The sequence below is a fragment of the Microchirus variegatus genome (assembly GCF_963457635.1).
Source record: "Microchirus variegatus genome assembly, chromosome: 2".
NCBI lineage: Eukaryota > Metazoa > Chordata > Actinopteri > Pleuronectiformes > Soleidae > Microchirus > Microchirus variegatus.
In genome coordinates this window covers 40,813,064-40,834,435 of record NC_139803.1, presented here as the reverse complement: position 1 = coordinate 40,834,435, position 21,372 = coordinate 40,813,064, and the positions used below count along the sequence as shown (strand labels likewise).

Genomic DNA, 21,372 nt, shown 5'->3' with positions numbered 1-21,372 from the left:
TTTCGAGTAACCGCGGCGACAAAAATCGCAAAAAACTAAGTAGCGAAGAATTTCAACAGTCGGAAAAAAATGGTCATAACCCAGCCTGTTTTGGAGCCTCACATTATCGTCATACTTTAACGTAGAGACGCGGTTGAAACTTTAGACGGACCACAAGACTTGGGGCTCTTTTCACGTAAATCAAAGTGTCGATTAATATTACAGTTTTGAAACAATCGCAGTTTAAGTTTGTACTTTTTTTTTTTTTGACATTTTCAGATTTTGTGTGTGTATCTCTAAACAAAGTTTTCTCCCGCCTACAATTTCCAACCGACGCACACAATTTCTACATAAAAACATTTGTGTTATTGTTGTCTTACCCTGTGTGTTGTTTTCATTTTCATACAACTTGAGATTTTTCTTAAAATCACCTAAAAACGCAGAGTTCTGGTCAAACGTTTTTAAAAATGAAGACGAGCGTGATTTTAAAACTGTCATTTCTCCGTCAATTCACACCGGTTTTTCACAAATTTAAATGTGGAAGCTCCTGAAAGCCTCCTGACGCTCACAAACCAAAACTGAATCTCTATCATCAACCGTTCTTGAAATATCCCAACTTAAATCATGGCATTTTCTCTATTTTCCACCTGTTTTTGACCGTCAGTCTCCACAAAAATACTACTTTGTATAAATATTTAGTCGTGATAATGGTTTTAAAAATACATTGTGGTGATATTTGGATTGCAATATGATTCATAAAGGGTACGACATACAGAAGTAGACCAATTAATGCCAATATTTGCCATTTTTTAAATAATCATATTGGCCGATTATCAAAAATAATGCATTTTTGTTCTCAGAAACATTATTACACACATAAATACTGCATATAATATTCAACAACTGGTTAGTGAAGTTTTCTGTATGATTCGACCTCATTAAACAGTTCAGATGGAGGGGGGGGGGAAAGAAGAAAATCTGCTAAATATTTGGGCCAAAAAACCTGGCGTCACTTAGTGGCCATCTGCTGCCCTGATTTCTAAAGAATTGGCATCGGCGTCAGCCACAGAAAAACCCACATTAACGCTCGACCTCGAACGACAGAGCTTTTTCTCTTATTGAAATCATACGAGAAACAAATAAAACCTATTTTTCCTCGTCTGAAGAGCAAGATTCCTGCAGAATTTCATCCTAAATCATCGCCGATCATTCGTTTGCGCCGTGTTAGCTTGTTACGCAATACACAAACAAGGTTGTTCAAGCAGCAGTTGTTTGTGCAATTATCTAAATTCCATTATCGGTATGTCAACAGTAGGAGATTTGTGTCAAACCAAAACGTATGAGCTCATAAAGCTACGCTAGGCTGTTTTTTTTGGAATGGAATCAATTGCCTTTTTTTTAGCAGGTTTCAACGATGTCAGCTTATAATCTTGAGATTTATTGTGGGTTGTTGCTGCGTTAAGTCGAGTACATTGCGGTGTGTTTTTTTTCCCCGTGTAAAGGTTATTAAAAAGGTATGAGGAAAAAGCTGTGATTCTCTCTCAGCCCTGACCACATTCATAACCAGAGATGACTATCGCTCCCTCATTGTTATCTTTTTTTTATTGTTTTGCGACTCAAAGAATCACAAAGCAGGTTCGCAGAAACGTGCAATTGTGTGCAGCACAAATCAGATAAAAGTCACCGATTGTAGCGGCAAAAAAAACGTGCAAGATTAATGGCTTTCACGTGAGAAGCCACGAGGACTTAACGATCCCGCAAAAGAAAGAGCAGAGGAATTTGATTCTGAGGCCGAGCAAACAAAACTTCCATTTGATTTTCACTCTACTGAGAGACTCAGGGTCATTCCAGGTCTTGTGGGAGGTTGGCTGGCTGACAGTTGCACTGATACACACACACACACACACACACACACTTGGACTGATCCGATCCTTTTGTCGAGTCTCCGTGCACCATCTGCACATGCACAGTCGTTCTCGTCCAACTGGTTGATGTACGAGTTTACAAAAACTCCCCCTTTTGATCCAACCTAATTGCATCCAGGAGGGGAATCAGCACGTATAATTAAACTAACATGACTTCCCATTTTACTTAACATCTACAGGGACTTGCGGAATATTTATTAAAGCCACCAAAAAAAAGGCTAATTTATATACGTGTGCTAAACTGCTGATGTAAATGCATCTCCGGCAGCAGCAGCAGCAGAGTTCACCCACTCACTCCTGTGCAGTGCTGCACAATGACCTCAACCACCTACAGAGGCAGTTCTGTCCTGAAGCGCGGCCCCGCTCGCTGCTTTTTTAGATTCTAACGTCCCTGCAACCACTCGACATCCTGTACGCCCCTGCACCAGCGTCTCAGGTTCCCATCTGAGAAGTGAAACGTAGGCCAGGTCGCCTCTGTAGTTCCCACCGCTGCACGCCTAGCATGCAACATTACACGGTTGTGTAAAGGCGTTAAACCACGCAGACAAAATAAGGCCATATCACAATTTGGCGTTGTCGTCCCTCCTCGTACAATACGATAATCGACACGCCAGGGCAAACATCGATGTTTTAATTAATAAAGTCAGGCGTCACTACTTCGTGTCTCCGCTTGGCGGCGCTGCTCAAATGAATGAGTGAAACTTGGGTGGAAGTTACCTAGCGGAAGAAGAGGGAGTTTACTGAGGGATAACGGTGGAGAAAGCTACATTAAGAGACGCTACATCCACGACTTTATCATTACGGTAGCCCCCCAGGACCTGCGCGCCAACGACCAACGTCCAATCACAGATGTCAGCTTTTCTGTACCGTAATAGGGTAGGTGCACAATGGAACTTCCGCCTAGCAAGCGTGGCTTACGGTGAGCTGAGCTGCTTCTGGTAGGTCCTATTGTGGTTGTGAATTCCCGGAGACGCTAGCGAAGTGCTAAGTCGTCAATTTTATTCGTAATAATTAGCGGATTTCGGATCCAAGAGGGACGGTTATCGTATCAAAAAGTCAGAACGTCAACCCTACATTGTTGTGTACTCCTTTGGACAAAAAATATGAACGTTTATCGTACTATTGTACAGAGAAGAATTAGTACAAAGGGGTACACAACACAACGTAGGGCTGACTTTTTGATACGATGACCGTCTCTCTTGTATCCGAAATCCGCTAATTTTTCAAATACAATCGACTCTAAGACTCTACGGGAAATCACAACGACAACACAATCTACCGGAAGCCACGGTTGCTAGGCGGAAGTTCCATTGTGCACATAGCCTATTTCTAAACGGTACAATAACTGCCAGATATTGAGAGTGAAAGTTAGCTTGGAGCACTTTTTGGACCATTCTACAGCCATAAAATTAACAAAATTAGCATCATCTTCAACTGAAGAAAAGCCCAAACGAGTGATTAAAACGATTAACTCCTAGAGTTGTCACTTTCCCCCCCAAAAAACATAAAGTTTGACCAAATATCACATGACGTGGCTAACGTCAGACGGCATCTCAATAACATTCGAGATAGAGTACGAGTCTGGAAACATCGTGTAATTCTCTGTCGGGTTCAACGTGCATGTGATGCACCTGGATCTGGCCAGTTGACCCGACTATCTCAGTTTCCAAATCAAACACGAGAAAACTATGCGATCATTAAGTGGAAAGTTCCTCTTTTCAGATGGGATGGCTCGAACCTTTCAAGTGAGGAATCTGTGCAAAGACGATAAACAGGGGGGAAAAAAACGCAATAAATGTCAATTTAAAAAAATAACCGTTTGTTTTTAAGCCTCCCTAAGTTATATTTCTTGTTTCAGACGTCAGAAATCTGGAGAAAAAGATGTTGGCGACAGCTTTGGAGCGGGGAAAGCTGCGTTTAATCAAGTCCAATGTGGTGGAACTCGGGGTGATGGAGTGTCCCAGCAACAGCACAGAGGAGAACAAAGTTTGGTTTCCATCAAGGATTAATTCACATTTCCTTGTCGTGACACGTGACGGCAGCCAGAGCGACTTCATTTCCAACCTTCGGGCGAACGTCAGCCCATAAAGTATGAAGTATGATCGCTAAACACACACAGTCGTTACAGGGGGGTGAAAGAGGGTCCGTGTGAGTTAACGCTGCTGGCAGCAGGTCAACAAACTGTCAGCAGAAACTAAGACGATTCAAGAAGAAGAAGAAGAAGAACCACAGTGAGCTCCTCCTGACGCTTCAGATGCTCGGTTTGGTTCACACTGACGATTTGTTTGTCTAGCGAAGGCAGAACAAGACAACGCAAGCCGATTACGGTGAATTTATCACCACTTGCTGCGATCTAGAGATCGGATAAAGTCACAACATGTGCAAGTTCCGACGTGATCAAGAGTCGCGTCACGGGCGACTGATCCGTAATTCTGCAATAAATGTTCAGCTTGACAGGTACAATGTCACAATGTGTTCTTTTAGATACGCTAATCACGTTCACTGTTGACTGTGTGTTGATTTCATGACAGAACAGGTTTATCGTGGAAATTTCTCTGCTGCTGGTGAAGAATGAAATAGAGAACTTCTGCCGGCCGACAAGGTGTTTATTTTCGTTGCAAGGAAAAGGTCAGTCTTCACAGGAGCGATCCTAGCTGGAGAAAGACCCCGAGCAAAGTGAGCCCTCCACATTTATATCTGAGCAACTTCCCTTTCGCATTCCTCCAATAGACAAAGACTCTACCTTCAGACCTCTTTGTCTACTGTAGGCATCGGGGAGCTGGCTCCCTGCTGGTGCTGCAGGAAAGTGCAGGCTAGACACAATATACAATACACTATACACAAAGGACCTGGTATTCTGTGTTCGGCGGGTATATGGGTGATGGGCAAATGTAGCTCTGAGGCAGAGAAACTGAATTTTACCATTACAATCACGGTCGCTCTTTTGCAGTGATTCCCAAAGACTGGGTCGGGTTTTTTGGGTCCCGAAAAACAAATGTGCAAAGTTTCCACGTTATTTAAGAAAAGGGTCACAATTGCTTGCCAAAAAGTGGGTCTTCCAATTCAACACAAGAGCACAACTTCAGGTCAGTGTTAGCGCAGATGTCAACCAAACAATTAGTTGCCTTGTTGACGTTTTGCAAACAGCATCCATTTCCGCCTAAATGGGAACATAATTTAAAAAAAAATCGGCATTACCTAATATTGAATAAGAGCTGAAACTAGAGATTAACTCCAAAAATGATTTGTGCAACCAATAGAGTAACCCCCTACTGGCAGTGTTATATATATTGTTACTTCCTGATTAGCTTCATGAACTTCATACCAGCTAGCTTAAAACGGTACAAGAGGGAGGCAGGATTTGTTTGGCGTTTACAGCATTGCAACTACATTGTTTATTACGTTACAAGAGACTTTGACCAATCGTGGCGTAGTTCAGAAAGAGTTGGCGCTACCATTGGCTGTTCTACTCAGTCTTGTATAAAGAAACTTAAAGGGATACTTGAGTTTTTTATAATATTACTTAAGTATAAGCCTTAAAGGGTTAGGATTGAGGCATGGTCGCTCAGTGGTAGGGTGAGTTGTCTTTCAACTGGAAGGTTGTGGGTTCAATTCCAGGCTCTGCTAGCCTATATATGTCTATTGAGCAAAGACACTTAACCCCATGTTGAAGCGAAAGATGTGCGACCATTACCAACTCTTCTTCTTCTTATATTTAGTAACTATTAGTAATAATTAGTAACAAAGGCAGAGGCTAAAAGAGAGGCTAACAACAAATGGAATAAAACGTCGGTTTCAGAAATAGTGCTATTTCTGAAACCTCTATCCGAGTTCATCGTACGAGAGTAACTCGGGACACGCAGCTCCGATCCCAAAATGTGAGTGTTTTAACAACCTGCGGACGAAACGCCAGATCAGACTCAGTACCGCGCAAAGTATTCAGGTTGAAGATTCAGGCCAGAATATTCAGACAGTCTGAGTCGACTTCCAGACGAGAAAAACAGCGTCCCGTGCTCTGCACAGCAAAGAAGCAGTATTTCAACATTCTGGGAAAAACACTGAAATAGCTGCCATGATGCAACTTCCTGGTGATCTGTGCACAAGCTGCACTGTGTCCCAAATCAACAGTACACTAGCTGCAAACTGTATGTTTGTGTTTTCCACACTGAAAGCAGAAAACAGCCGAGGAGAGTTCCCGTTTGGTTCTTATTTTTTCCGAGTTCCCAGCCTGATATTTATAACCTGCGCACACTCTCCCACACCAAAGTCCATAGAGTTTTTTAGCTTGTGGGAACACAGGAGCTTTTGGTCTGCTGCCGCCTCATTTAGTTAAGTCTGTGTCACTTTGATAAATTCAACCAAAGTATTGCCGAAGTCGTAGAATAATAAATTTGAACTTAGTGACAGAGTCAGCAATACATTTATTACTCCAGTTTACCGCGATATAAAATCGCTGATTTTCTCTATGGGCTTTGGTGTGGGGAGAGAGCAGATTACAAACTTCAATTTCCAGACCATAAATACCGTCTAACAACAGTAAATAATAAAGCAGTAAACAATCTGGTTTTCCTTGTTTTAAGTTAAGTACAGCCTGCTTTCCACACTCGTAGACCCCAACGTTTACATTTTTCTGTGTTCTAAATTCATGGAATCAAGGTAAACAAGTTGTAATTGGTTTACACGTGAAAAGATCTTTGTCCGATGTAAAATTTAAAGGGTAAATAAACCCCCTCTTCTCCAACCAATGCCTGATTTAGAACAAAATGCCAAGAAAGTGGGCTGTGAGGTAGGGGAGGGATAGCGGAGCGCAGTGCAGGGGAGGCGTGGTCTGATAGTGAAATCTGACACAAAGGTTACAGCTGTGTGGAGGTCATCAGTGAGACGAGCCTCTCAATTAGCCATATCGCGTTGCGTAGCGAAAGCTAACGGCATTTATAGAAGTGGGAGGAGTCTGGGCTTAAAGAGCCTCGTGCTGGTTGGAAAAGAGGATGGCTGACCAGTTGGGATCGGGCACAAAAATTAAATAAGTGGGTTTAGTTCTCACATCCTGATCGTATTTTGGCCCACTATGGGTGGAGATAGATACGTAGATCTGTGTGGGCAGCAGCAGCAGATTCACGACAAAGGCCCCAAAGCAGCAGCAAAACCAGACCAAACATTTACAAAAGCAATTAAAAAAACGATATATTTATGAAACATGCGCAGCCTATAGCCACAGCACTGCTGGCCACAGATACTGGCCCCCCCGGGGGTGATGTTTGCTGTTCCCCTAATGCGGTGCCTTGCGCCCCCGACTGTTTTACAAGTAAACACAACATCAGCATAAGAGGTGTGACAGCAGGGAGCAACAGATGTGCAACAGAAGCAGCATTGCGCAACAAAGGTTACAGCTCATGTTCAACACTCCATCCTGAGTGATTGTATTACAAAATTCAGCTGTGATACAAAGAACAAAGTGTGTCCTCTATGCCTTTGTTATTTCTAATCCCTTGTCAAACGGAAACAGAAAAGTCCCTATATGATACATTTCTACAACATTTTTGCAGGTTCTCTCAAACTAGTTCTTCCGTGCATGGGCCCCAATTGTTTCTGCACATGCCAACGACCATAAAAGTGCAACATTACATGCAACATAAAACATTTATTACCCTATTGTAGGCTTGCACTCTTCTGCATCTGTCACTACAAAACAACCAAAACAAGGAACGCTGCTAAGATGAACTGAAGTTGCTGCAGCTTTGCTGAATTAATGCATTCAAGGACGACAAAAAAAACAAAGCTAATTTTGACATTTCTACCACTGATATGTCCATGGTTTTGAACCTGCAAACCTACAGGTACAAGGGAAGTTCTATCCCAGGTGAGAATGAAAACCAAAAAACCACCAGTTCCCTGACCGGGAATCGAACCCGGGCCGCGGCGGTGAGAGCGCCGAATCCTAACCACTAGACCATCAGGGACTTACGCATTCAGACCTCAAATTGTGAGCACTGATCATATCTGATATCTTTAGGGCTAGGTTAACGCACGTACGCACGCACTAGGTTAGCATGTTAACGCACGTTAACGCATGATGCGCTTCCATGACGACTGACCGAAAAAAGAAGTGTGTGACGTCATGTTTACGTGCCGCGACACAGGAGTCCAGGCACCGTTTACCAGTTAGCGCCGTTAGCTCCTTTAGCGGCGTTAGCGCACCTATAGTCGAACTGGAGCGGTCTGTTTATTATTAAACGAAAAGAGCAGCGCTACAAATAACCAGCGTACCCGTGTACTGCGTGTGTGTGCCTCTGTTTTAACAGTTTAGCATTACTTTAGAGACTCATTCTAACAATCGGGAGTCACGTAAACATGACGTCCTGCGTGTCTTTTTCCGGTCAGTCATCATGGAAACGCATCGTGCGTTAACGTTAACGTTAACGCGCCCACCACTAAAAAACATTACTTTTTCTACATTTTGTCTACAATGTCTTTCAATGTTGGTGGTGTTGCAGCCCCCACCACAATCCCTTTTTGCCTGGGGCCCCCCCAAACTCCTTTGAAACGCCTCTGCACACTTGCAAACACTGTTCATTTTTGACAAAAGCCAGTGCATCGTAACAATAAAAAAATAAATAAAAGGTCTGCGGCCACTTTCACGTGGTAGGAAGACAAATACAGAGAGTTGGAGACACGCCTCAGCTCTCGTGCCAAAGTAAAGACGAGGCTGAACCATCACACGCAAAAACCAACCGCGGCTGTTTGAGCAGGATCTTCACTACACTGTTACACAAGAGTCACTTTGAGAGACATCCAGCAGCATCACTGTTTTACATTACAGCGCCACACTCTGCTAAACGGCCCATTATGCAATTGTACCAGAACATAACGTGAAACTTTTATATTTAAAAACAACAATAAAAAAAAACATTTTTGACTTTTTGACAGACGAACTAAGCCGAACAGCCCAACGTGTCATAAAACGCCACAATTCATCTTTGGCACCTCCTCTGCGCTCACCAAACAGCAAAAACAACAAGAAATGCAAAATTATTGAACGTACTTTGGCAAAGTTTCTCCCAGCATCAGGATGTTGGCGGCATAATTATGTGAACACAACACACAGCTTCCACCGCTCGCTGCTGTCAAGTAAAACTCACCAAACAACGCAGACAAGTGGCGTTTTAACGCGTCTTTTTCACTCACCTAAACTGTTTGTTGACGAGTTCATAATCCCGGGTTAGTTTAAGGACGTTTCCTCAGATGCGAAGTCCGGACTGAGGTGTGTTTTCCATGCTGGGAGAGGAGTGTCACACAAATCACGCATCGGCCACTTCTGTCAAGCTAGCACCTATAGCAACGTGGAAACCGGAAGCGAGGACAGGTTACTGTTTTTATAAAAACACTCGTATTAATAACAAAATGTGAATTTTATTTTTTTAAATAAGAACCCTTAGTTACACTCAAACCACAAGTGTGTGTGGAATGGGTTTAAATGAAGGGATAAAATGTTGTAAACAGTGACTCACCTGAATGACTTCCGGAAGTCATTGCGCCTAGCTTGACAGTTCGCACACGCTTTCAGTATCACATGCAGAGATTCACTTTGAGAGTCAAAATAATCATCTATGAAGTGACTCCAGCAGCTTGTGGCGTAGTCTAGGAGAAGAATATAAGTTACTACGCCATTTTAAAAACTTTTACCGTTTTCAGGCGACACCACAGCTCAGCAGCTCCTGGTAAATTAAATTAGCTTTCGGACCGGATTGTTCTAAAGGATTTTGTCACCACCATGCGGCAGAATCGTGTACTGCACCCCATATCTGATAGGCGAAATCAAATGTACAACAACAATATTAATTTAACTTAAGCACGTTTAGGGTACATTTAATTCGTATAAAACAGTACATCCATGATTTGAACTCAGTCTTTGCTTAATATTTTTGATTCAAACCTTGCTGTAAACCTTTAGAAAATAAACTCTACGTTTAAACGTTTTACGATTTAATTAACTTAAAGACATTTTATACCAAATTATTACAATACTGTACAGCGAAAGTGGGTGCACGGAACTGTATATGATGTATCTGTTGTTTGGGGGAGGAAGCGGGTGTGTGCTGGACCAGGATGTTCTGACTGAGGGTTATTCAACATGGCGGCGTCCACAGACGGCGTTCTCTGAAGGAGACTATTTTCTTTAACTTTATACCTTCGTCGTCATTAATGCTCGGTTGTGGGTAAGTGATATATATATATACGTTATAACTAATCTATTACGTCATATCCGTCATTAGTAATAATCTACCGGGAGACTTGTCTTGATAACCTCCCTTTTTCTACATGGCCAATGCGGAATCCCATTCAAAATTGTGCCATTTTAATGTTTCTCCACCTCTTTGAAGAATATTTCCTGGAGACAGAGGTTGACTGAATGAGGATTGTTGTGATTTGAGAGCATTCTTTACATCGGGTTGAAATAGAAATGGATGAACATAAGAATAAATAACAGAAAGACATATAGATAATGCAATATAATAGATACACCAAAAAAAAGACTATTACACACCATAACAAATAATGAAATGTTATGTATAGCCAAACTACAAAAAAGCAGAATGAGGGAGTTACAGTGTCTCTTACTTCAAAAGCAGAGGATCTGGAATAATTTCTGATTTTTTTCCCTTGCGTTGTTCATTTTCCCTGAAGGTCAGTGTGACGGTCTGACCATGAAGTCTGCCCGCTGCCTGCTCCACCTGCAGTGTCTCAGACTGTTGGAGCAGTCGACCAGGTCTGCAGTCCAGTGTGCTCCTCTGCTGCAGTCAGCCTCGTCCAGTCAGCCCAGTGTTCTGCACAAGAACCAACATCAGGTACAGCACCGTCTCCGTACATACTACTACTACTACCAACTCTGGATCTGTATCTGCATCTGTGAATACGAAACCCCACTGTTAATGTGATTATTTTGAGGCCAAAATCAATATTTATTAACATAGAAACTGGTAAAGCTGCACAATGTGGTAAAAACAAGTCATATAGTGATTATTTTTCATAATTGTTGTTGTTTTTTCATTATAACATGGTATTTAAAACCTTGTGCCCTGTAGTTGTTGAGGCCGTTCCACAGCAGCGCAGCGTGGAGCAAGCCCCAGCCCGCGCCCGTCGCCGACCACAAGACGAACAAGTCTCTGGTCGTGCACGACGACCTGTTCGAGCGCGTGGCCAAAGACGTCAAAGTCAAAGCCACGTTCAACAAGGTGGTGGACGTGTTCCTCAGCAGGGACGTGAGGCGGCGGGGCCACGTGGAGTTCATCTACGCCGCGCTGAGGAAGATGCCCGAGTTCGGCGTGGAGGCAGACCTCGCCGTCTACAACAAGCTGCTGGACGTTTTCCCCAAAGAGGTCTTTGTGCCCACGAACTTTATCCAGCGAATGTTCAACCACTATCCTCGACAGCAGGAGTGTGGGGTGCAGTTACTGGAGCAGATGGAGGAATATGGTGGGATTAAGCACTGGGATTAATTCAATATCGGGGCAAGAGAGAGGGGGGGGGGGGGGTTTAGCATCTTCTTTGCTTCATTTTAAATGGTTGCGTCGTTTCAGGTGTCATGCCCAACGTGGAGACCAAAGTCCTCCTGCTCCAGATCTTTGGAAAGAAGGCTCACCCCACCAGGAAGTACCAGAGAATGTTGTACTGGATGCCCAAGTTCAAGCACCTGAACCCCTACCCCGTCCCCCAGCACCTGCCGGAAGACCCGGTGGATCTGGCTCGATTAAGCTTGACACGCGTCGCCAGCGACCTGGACGCAAAAGTCACCGTTTATCAGGTGCGACTTGTCGGGTTTGACTGGGCATGTTAACGCATGAAGCGTTTCCATGATGACGGAGTCTAGGCACTGTTTACCAGTTAGCTCCGTTAGCTGCGTTAGCTCCTTTGGCGCCGTTAGCTCGCGTACAGTCGAAGTGGATTATTAAATGAAAAGAGCAGCGCTACAAATAACTAGCATACCTGTGTACTGCGTATGTGTGCCTCTGTTTTTAAAATTTAGCGTTACTTTAGAGACTCATTTTAACAATCGGGAGTCACGTAAACGTGACGTCACGCGCGTCTTTTTCCTGTCAGTCGTCATGGAAACGCGTCATGCATAAATGGCGTCAACGTGGATCTAAACTCCACAAAAACTACATGTCAAACAAAGCTAGGAGTAGAATGTATGGGCGCAATTAGCGTCATTGTCGTCAATCTAAAATGTCTGCCTTTCTTTGCCAATAATAATATCTCTTGTTTTTTGCTCCTCACACCAGCTGCCGTGTACAGATATAACCGAGGCAGGAGAAGAGATAACACTTCCACATGTCGTAGGTATGGAATTTGTACATGGAGGCATTCTGTTTAGAATGTAAAGTTAGCTAAAAACGCTGATTTTATAAGGTTGGTCTTTTGTTAAATGGCTTAAATGAAGCGGAAAGGAAATCAGGAAACTGCTTTTTCCCCCTCTCTCTTCACATCCATATATACAGTATACGGTTAAACAGAACTCTACCTCCATTGTCTTTTGTTCTCCTTTTCTTCCTGCACTGACTCCAGGGATCCAGAGCCCCAGCCAGATGGAGCTGCTGGCCAAGCACGACCCGAGCAGGCCGGTGTTCGTCGAGGGCCCCTTCCCTCTGTGGTTGAAGGACAGATGTGTGCACTACTACGTCCTCAGAGCGGATCCGCCTGAGGAGAAGGTGAGGGTGTTTTTAAAAGAAACAGTTGTTAAGTCTTTGATATCTTAAGAAAAATGATCACTGCCTGATTGCTTATTTGACTCACTCCACACAGGTAGAAGAGCCCTACGATCCAGAGCGGTCTTTTTACTACCCTCTGCGGTTGGACGTGGATTTTGGTCGTGATCTCGGAGACGAGGAAACCTTTGACGTCGAAGACTGTAAGAAATTGTATCATTCTGATGTTACATACAAGACAAAAGATGGTGAACGCGAAACGATTTCTACGATCACGGCTCCCAAATGGCAGGCGTACGTCACATTTTCAAATGACGTTATTGACGCTGGCTACTTGCAGTACAGCCTGTGAGTCAGTAGGTGTCAGCGTTTTACAGCCTGCACGCAGCGTTTTAGCTAGGGCTGCAACGATTACTCAACGTTTATTCGAGTAACTCGATTACAAAAAATCCTCGAGGCAAAAACTCTGCCTCGAGTATAAGTTTAATTCCTATCTCGTGCGGCCTGTTCAGCTTAGCGATCATTGTTCCACACGGACCGTTTTAGCAGACGCACATCGCACATTCATAGCTGGTGAGTGAAACAGTCCGTAAAAGTCAGAAAATGTCCAGACCAAAGTGTGGGACCATTTCACGCTTAAACAAGAAGCTAACAAAAAAGAAGCAGAAAGCATCCAGTTGCTAACGCTTCCGGCACATGCTAACGTAAACATTGATGTTAGCTGATTTAATGTAGCTTACTAGGGCTACAGCTATCAAATCTTTTTGTAATGAAGTATTCTATCAATTATTCCTAAAAAACAATTGGTCGAATACTCGATTACAAAAATATTTTGATAGCTGCAGCCCTCGTTTTAGCCAAGTTCTGATGCTAACGCTCACGGTCATTGTGTAACAAAGCTTCTGTGTTGTACATCCAGTGGACGAGGGCCCAGTCTTTGCCATGTGTATGACCGGTCAGGCAGACCAGGCCGCGCTGAACCAGTGGATCTCCGGCCTCCAGGAGAACAACCCCATGCTGGGTCGAGTCCCCACTCTGTTTCGTCTGAACGCCGAGCCTCGGGAGCTGCTGTCGTCAGCCGATGCAGAGTCGGGCCGCGGGCCTGACGCCGACACGCAGAGGGAGGAGGTGCTGCTGCAGCGTGATGAAGAACCTGGGAATACGGTGGAAGAGGAGCCACAGAGGAGGAGGCAGAGCAGGAACCAGTGACATAAATAATGACATGTACTGTCTGTTAGAACGGTTGCTGGTTAGGAACTGAACGACTGGGTCATTTTAACAAAGTAACACAGCAAGAACCTGAGCACTCTTAATGTTGGTAAGGCCCAGGAGTCACGTAAATTATTCATTTTACTCTGTCAGGTTTCTACATGTTCCAGATGAGTGAGTGAAGTGTTTCCAAAATCACGAGGGTCACGAATTCACAAAAAAAGTCATTACAATACAATCATGTTTTTTCTGACCATCCTGATGCGTATTTCCTGCTGGAGGAGATGTGTATACGCTTGATATTTCACTGATTAAAGCTGCTCTAAGTGATGTCTTTTTGAGGGGGAACTTCCTGTCTGTTGCTAACGTTAGCATAAAGTTTTATGTTAGCATAACGTGAGTAATGTTATCATAAAGTGTTAAGTTAGCATAAAGTGTTACATTGGCATAACAGCAACGTTAGCATACTCCACATCCGTATGTCACCTTATGCACACATTTGTTGAAAATTGGAAAAAGTGATGTCTTTTGAGGGTTGAACTTCCTGTCTGTTGCTAACGTTAGCATAAAGTGTTACGTTAGCATAACAGTAACGTTAGCCTACTCCACATATGTATGTCACCTTATAAACACATTTGTTGAAAATTGGAAAAAGGGATGTCTTGAGGGGGGAACTTCCTATCTGTTGCTGACGTTAGCATAAAGCGTTACGTTAGCATAACATTAGTGACGTTAGCATTACAGTAACGTTAGTATACTCCACATCCGTATGTCACCTTATGAACACATTTGTTGAAAATTGCTAAAAGTGATGTTTTTTGAGGGGGAACTTCCTGTCTGTTGCTCACGTTAGCATAAAGTGTTATGTTAGCATAATGTTAGTATCGTAAGCATTAAGTGTTACATTAGCATAAAGTTAGTAATGTTAGCATTCTTCACATCCATATTCCTTACGAACACTTTGTTGAAAATAGGTTTACATTTTAATCTCACCATTTAGGTCTTGCAAAAATTTTAAAACTCTGATTTTCTCTACGGACTTTGGTGTGCGAAAGAGGGCGTAATACAAACTTCAAATTCCACTTGAAAAATTACAGTCTAATAGTGAGCGAAGGTGGCAAACGAATTGTTTGCATGCATAACGTTCAAGTGCTAATCAGGTGCAGCGTAAACGAACAATAAAATGTGCTTCATGACGACAAAAAGACTGCCGCTGTCCCACTGACTGACTGAGGAAATTAGCCAATAAAGAGATTTTGAAGAACAAACCCTCAAAGGTAGAAAAGGTTTATTACTTAAAAGGCATTTTAAACATTCCCCTTGAACTGGTAAACAAGTCAGTCAATGACATTCTCAGAAGGTGAATTAGCTCGGTCACTTCCAGCTATTTACAGAGTTGTGGCCGTGCAGGCAGTTGAACCTCCACAGTCTTTGTGCTCAAACAAAAAGAGTTTCCTTGTTCTCCAGCGTCTTACTATTCATACGCATTCTTCAAAACAAACATTAGAATGACTTCCAGAACTCTCTCTGATGCACAACAGTTCATCCATTTTCTACTCATGCAGCACATTCTGGTTTTCGTTGTTCTTTTTTTTTAATCCCCAATACTCACAAATGAGACATTTCTCTAACATGGAACTACCTATGGATATGAATAATTCATCATCAATAATCACGTTATACAAGAAGAGAATAAATAATAAATAAAGTTGCACCAAGTCAAATAAAAAGTCTCATGACCACGTTAGTGTTTTGTGTATTTACAGTGCAGAGGACGGCGGCGCTGACGTGAACGGCGTGTGTCGAGAAAAATAATATATACGTACATTATGCGTAAAGTGTCGGATATGAACAGCACTGCGCTAAAGGCTATCGCGTACAAAAACCAACGGAACGGTCCCAGATAACACGTACGTGACCATTAGCATACTCTGACCTGAATTAACACCTGCTTTAGCACAGGAAAAACGTAAAAATCCCTTTTCTACTGTGTAAAGAGTTAGATTTTTGTGCTGCATGTACAGGGGCTGTTCAAGGGGGGCCCAAAACTCAAAACACCCAGTGTTGTACTTTGCCGTCACTTCCTTTCTTTGAACCCCTGAAGCGTAAGTGCACTTCACGGTTCGTACCGAAACTTGCGGCAGCTAGCTTGCGGCAGCTAGCTTGCGGCGAGGGGCCTCAATATGGGGGTGCGTCAGTGTGATGGTACGTCCCGTTTACATCTGAAGTCACAAACGGGAGTAACGTCACCTCCGTTGAAGAGTCGGTAAAAAACATGCTAACGCTAACATGTCTCGGGGCTAGCTGCTGTTAGCAATACCAGTCGATATCAACGCTCAATGTGGTATTTTTCCAAAAACAGCATAGCAAAGTGTCCATGGATAAAAAAATTAACACTGACAACAACAGACAAGACCAAAGTGCAATTAACAGTTAAAGTAGCCGAGTGTGTTTTACTAATGACGTGAGTGGCAGCCATCTTAGAATCCTAGTACTGTGAGGATGCTCCGACTTTCCGAGTTGGAACCCGGAAATGACCGACTTTCGACTACAAATGGAACACACTGACAGTGTCCGGGTGGGTTTACGAGTACTGACCGAGTACTAGCCAGCGTGTGATGCAAAGGCTAGCTAGCGCAATATGGCTGCCAGTGGGAACACGCTAGCAGGCCGTTTTAACATTGCCAGACGGGATATTCACTACCGATATCTGCAACTTCATTATTACTAGGCAAAACTACTGTTACAGATGTTCGTAAATTACGTTTTTAGGAGTAGGATTTAAACTATTCATGTTTATGGGGGTTGTTATAGAAAACTCCAATTCCAGTTTCAGATATCTACGTCATTTTGACATGTTTGCGATTACTGTAATTATCCTCAATTGAAGATATGTACATTGTCCTTTTAAGAATATCTAGAATTAAGTTTAAGATGGACATCACATAGATCTGTAAATAAAACTTTATAAAAATAAAGTTCGCAATTAAATGTTTTAACGGCTTGACATAGGGGACAGGGGAAAACAGATTTCAGCTACTTCAAAATAGCCTCACCCAATATAGATTTAAATACACTCTTGTTCTTGTCGTTAGCCTTTGTCGCCTGGTTTAAGTCCTTGGAGATAATGAGCATTTTAACCTCACAGGGACACAGGAGGCGCTTTGTTTAGTAAAATTTGTGTCGCTGACGTAAATCTGAACAAATAAATTCAAAGAGCACACACTTGAATTAACGGCGGAACACTGTCAACACAAGAACGCTGTTCTTGGGGGGATTAAAATCTAAATTTACTGTACTTGATAACTGATATGATTCTGACAACAGCTATTAAAACGCTCCTCAAATCCCGACACTGCATTTCTATACATTTTTTTTAACCCATTAAAAATTTTACGTACAATGACTGTACGCAAACCCCAGTTTGCTAATATGCGCTAAATCCCACACTGGGCTCAGTTTAGTTCCAATATCAGGCCTGAAAACTACAAAATTCATGATATGACTGTTGACCTCGAGTCTCATTTGATCCATTATGACCAGTCGGAGCACCTAGAAGTGTAAATAGCTAGCTATCTGCTAACACATTAGCCACAGGAAGCTTTCAAAGTTTGCTAGCTTACTAATTTTAGCTAGTACACTAATGTTAGCAAAGTTCAGGTGGATGCTGCTGTGAAATGGACATAATGTTCTATAATTTTTACCTCGTATACAGCAGTGAGTTGTATTTTCAAGTGTTTTACAAATGACTAGGGCGGAACAAGTCATAAAAAATTAAAAGAGTTTGCCCTTGAGCAATGTTACTTATCTCCATATTGCTAAGCTAGCACTGTGAGGAACAGGAACAAGTCGTAAATTAGTAATTAACTACTTCTATGTAGTCTTAGTTTGGATAATAGCGCCTACTAAATGCTTGAATGCAACTCCTAAATTAAGACAGCAACTATATACCTCAATATTTTCGGTTTGTGTGCAAATGTCATCATTTTTGTAATCGTTGTGACATTTTATGGACCAAACTACTTCATTAAAAGAGAAAATAATTGCCAGATTAATCAATAACGACAATTATAATTGGTCGCAGTCTTAATTTGAAAAACAAACGAGATACAACTCACCGCTCCAACATTTAAGGGTTTGCACAGGAGAACAAAAGATAACCAAATTGGAAAGTTATGCACACTCATAATGTTTATAGAGTCCAACAGACTGCACTTCAAATCTGTGGCAAACATTGAAATAATGGAGCACATACATGGACCAAGAAGTGAAGAGAATGACAATCGACCGAAGAGTCTTTTTCCTCCACTAAAAATGAAAAATCGAGTCCTGCTGAAACACAGAAACTGTTTTCCACGACGTCGACGTCGGCCTCTAATTAAATATTTTTTTAAATATCGCTACAAAATCTCCTCCGTGGCAGCTTCATGGTTTCGCCGAATGTCCCAAACCGAGTTTACATAAACAATAAGCACAATCCTGTTGGGAAAATGAGGTAAAGCTGCGTTATATTACAAGGTGAGTTTCTACAAAAAGTGAACACGTGTATGATACTTAAAAAAAAACAAAAAAAGACAATAAATAAAGAGGACAGATTCAGTGTCGGAGGGGGGATTCTCTCCTGGTTCTTCAGTCGACTTCTGCAGCTTCTGCTCATCTGTTCTCCTGTGTTTCTGCAAAACAAGTCAGACGGTTCAAGCTAATTTAATATTAAGCTGCAACATGCAACTGCACCTCATAAAATACTTAATTAATGATATGAAAACACTATAAAAGGCCACACGGTTGGCGGGCGTGGTTAGCGCTCTTGCCTTTGCGGCAAGGTTGGAACAAGGGCCGTTCTGCACGTTCTCCCCGGGTTCTCCGGCTTCCTCCCACAGTCCCGCAACATGCAATGTGGGGATTTTGGTAAATTGGTCACTCTAAATCATTGGTTCTCAAAGTGCGGCCCGGGGGCCAATGGCGGCCCGCAGAAACATTTCTGGCGGCCCGCGATGAATGAAGACCAATAAGTGTAAACAAAAATACTGGGTATTTACCTGGTTTCTATATGGTGAATTTTAGTGTTTTATTGGGTTATAAGCTGGTAATAAGCAGGTAGCTACAGCCCCCAATTACTAGCTATTTACCCAGAAAATATATGGTAACAGAAATGTGTTACATGGTATTAACCTGTAATTAGTAGGTAAGGAAAATGGCCAAAATACTGGGTAATTACCTAGTAAATTATAAACGTTATTATATTAACTCTTAAATTACATTAACGCTTGTATTACTTAACGTTAAACTGTAGAACTGCAATCTGGTCATTAAAATGATTACAAATGGGATTTCTGTCTGTTTTTTTTCCCCTTCTTTTCCTTTGGCGGCCCTCAGTCCAATGTTGGGTCCCTAAATTGGCCCTCAGGTATCAACACTTTGAGAACCCCTGCTCTAAATTGACCGTAGGTGTGAGAATGTGAGCGAATGGTTGTTTGTCTCTATATGTGGCCCTACAGCACCCCCCGCGACCCTCTGGTGGAGGATAAAGCGGTAGATGATTGATCGATGGATGGACGATAAAAGACTACGTACCTGCGAGCGAGCCACTGTGCTGCTGGAGTTGGCTGGTGAAGAAGCGTTCGCGCTGGGAAACCTGCTCGTCCCAGGCCTCCAGTATCCCCTGCATGTCCCTGGCCTCCAGCGTCAGCGTGTGCGGGTGAGCGTCCTCGATGTGAGCCCTCACGCCCTCCAGGCTGTGCGAGTACTGCAGCTCGCCGCACACCATGCACACCAGCAGCTGGTTGAGCGGGTCGTAGTCCATGAGGAAGCGGTGGCGCCACACGTCGTCCGAGACGGCGCCGTCCTCGCAGTCGTTGCCCTCGTAGTCGGGGAACTGCACCTCCGACTCGTCTGCGGAAGAAGAGTCGGTTTCAAGCCTTTGTAAAGTGAATTATTTCTTCTTTTTTTTTTTCATTTTAAAAACGGTCACGGAGCATCACCTTGTAAAGGCGACGTGTAATTCGGGAAGGGAAACGACGCCGTGTCCGCCGAAGAGCTGCGGAGGAAGGAGAACACTTTTACGTTCAATCATTGTCCGTCATAAAACTTCGAGGCAGACGAGTCGGTGAACGCGCGTCACCCACCTCATTAGATGTTCCGACTCAGAGGAGCTCACCCACTGACTGCAGTCCTGCGGGGGATTATTCACCAGAGAGAATTAAACTCACTATGTGTCCACGTTATTATTTGAAATAATCTTATCTAATAGAATAATACAACTATAGTTTATTAGTAGCATCTTTTCATTACCTGGGACTTGGTATAGTCCGGTTCAGGGTCTGCCATCACCTCCTAAAACAAACAAACAAACAAATTAATTAAACCAACTTAAACTGACTTCAGCCACTCATGAAAAAGGTCCCCTAATAACATATAGCCTTGCTGAAGGGTATATTGTCTTAAAAATAAGTTTAGCTCACAACAGCCTTATCGGACAGGAAAAATAGCATTTTTAGCTAGCAGGGACACAGCTAATATATAAACAAAAAGGATTTCACACACCAAAGTCATTTTCTAACACTTTTTAAACTTGCTAATAGAGGCAGCAGTGAATCAAGAAGTCCTTGTACGTGTTATTGTGAAAAATAAAAAAAATTATCTGTGGAATTTAGCGTACGGGAGAGTGGAAAAGGCTGTCAAAATGACAAAATAACGTAGCAAAAACCCATTGTAGAGCTAGCAGATTTCAGAATATGTTTAACTAACTGTTAAACAGCACTTGTATAAACAGGAAACTCCAGTTTTTTTTAATACCAAAAGCTTTCTCTCCCACGCCAAAGTCCATAGAAAGAAATTTGCGTTTTTAGCTAGCGGGGACGCGGTAGCTGCTCGTCTACTGCAGCATTGTTTGTTTAAGTTCATGTCACTTAAGTCAATCTGAACAGAAATGATTTCACACACGGCAAAGCAAACACATGTCAACTTTAACTTGCAAATAGATTATATCTATTGTATGAAATCAAGATTTTTCTCTATGGAATTTGGTGTACGGGAGAGAGCGGTTCATAGAGAATGCTGCTAGCAACACATTGTTGAGCTAGCAGATTTAAACAGGCATTGATTATACGAGCTGTTGATGAAGTGACTAACGTGTTTTTCTTTGCGTTGCCCTCTGGCAGCTGTGTTTTACTTTGGATCTCACACAACCACATTATCCCTTTGAGGCTCATTTCTGTGTTGTCAAACAACAAAAAACTGCATTCCCACGTACGAGAATGAACTGTTATCAGCGAGAATGTAACCTTCAAATACCTGCGTCGCTAGTTCTTGCGGCTGGACGACAGGCCTCCAGTTGTCGGCAGCTCTCCGCGGCGAGCCGCCCTTGACCTGAACGGCCTTCCTGGCTCGCTGCTCCTTCTTTTTGATCCTCCAGTACTCGCGCTTCCTCCTCAGAAAGTCCTCCTCGGGTTCCCCCGGGACGCGCTTCGGCGGCGCCATAGCGCTCACGGGTACCGCTTTGCAGGGAGGTTGCGCGACGCGCGTGGGGCTCGGGAGTCGAGGGCAGGGGATTTTTA

General features: G+C 42.9%; 2 protein-coding genes across 3 annotated transcripts in view; one reads left to right on the top strand and one right to left on the bottom strand.

Moving 5' to 3' along the window:
• eml3 (EMAP like 3) overlaps positions 1-9,215 on the bottom strand; it is a 39,195-nt gene extending 29,980 nt beyond the window's left edge. For both annotated transcript variants that reach the window (XM_083910738.1, XM_083910739.1), the window contains exon 1: positions 9,090-9,215. In XM_083910738.1, coding sequence (XP_083766864.1) covers positions 9,090-9,114 — 25 coding nt within the window. In that variant the 5' untranslated portion in view covers positions 9,115-9,215. The remainder of the gene's footprint in view (positions 1-9,089) is intronic.
• An 808-nt stretch (positions 9,216-10,023) lies between these two features.
• ecsit (ECSIT signaling integrator) lies at positions 10,024-14,138 on the top strand. Its single transcript, XM_083902513.1, has 8 exons — positions 10,024-10,120; positions 10,590-10,750; positions 10,988-11,378; positions 11,483-11,706; positions 12,185-12,242; positions 12,468-12,610; positions 12,705-12,810; positions 13,527-14,138. The coding sequence occupies exons 2-8, from the start codon at positions 10,610-10,612 to the stop codon at positions 13,814-13,816; spliced, it is 1,353 nt and encodes a 450-aa protein (XP_083758639.1). The 5' UTR covers positions 10,024-10,120; positions 10,590-10,609; the 3' UTR covers positions 13,817-14,138.
• Positions 14,139-21,372: the final 7,234 nt, after the last annotated feature.

What these genes read in the sequence shown, in the direction of transcription:
- ecsit (XM_083902513.1), top strand. Translation starts at nt 10,610, where the DNA reads ATGAAGTCTGCCCGCTGCCTGCTCCACCTGCAGTGTCTCAGACTGTTG. An exon ending in CAAAAGTCACCGTTTATCAG is followed by an intron (nt 11,707 to 12,184) that starts GTGCGACTTGTC and finishes TCCTCACACCAG; the next exon opens with CTGCCGTGTACAGATATAAC. An exon ending in AACCTTTGACGTCGAAGACT is followed by an intron (nt 12,811 to 13,526) that starts GTAAGAAATTGT and finishes TTGTACATCCAG; the next exon opens with TGGACGAGGGCCCAGTCTTT.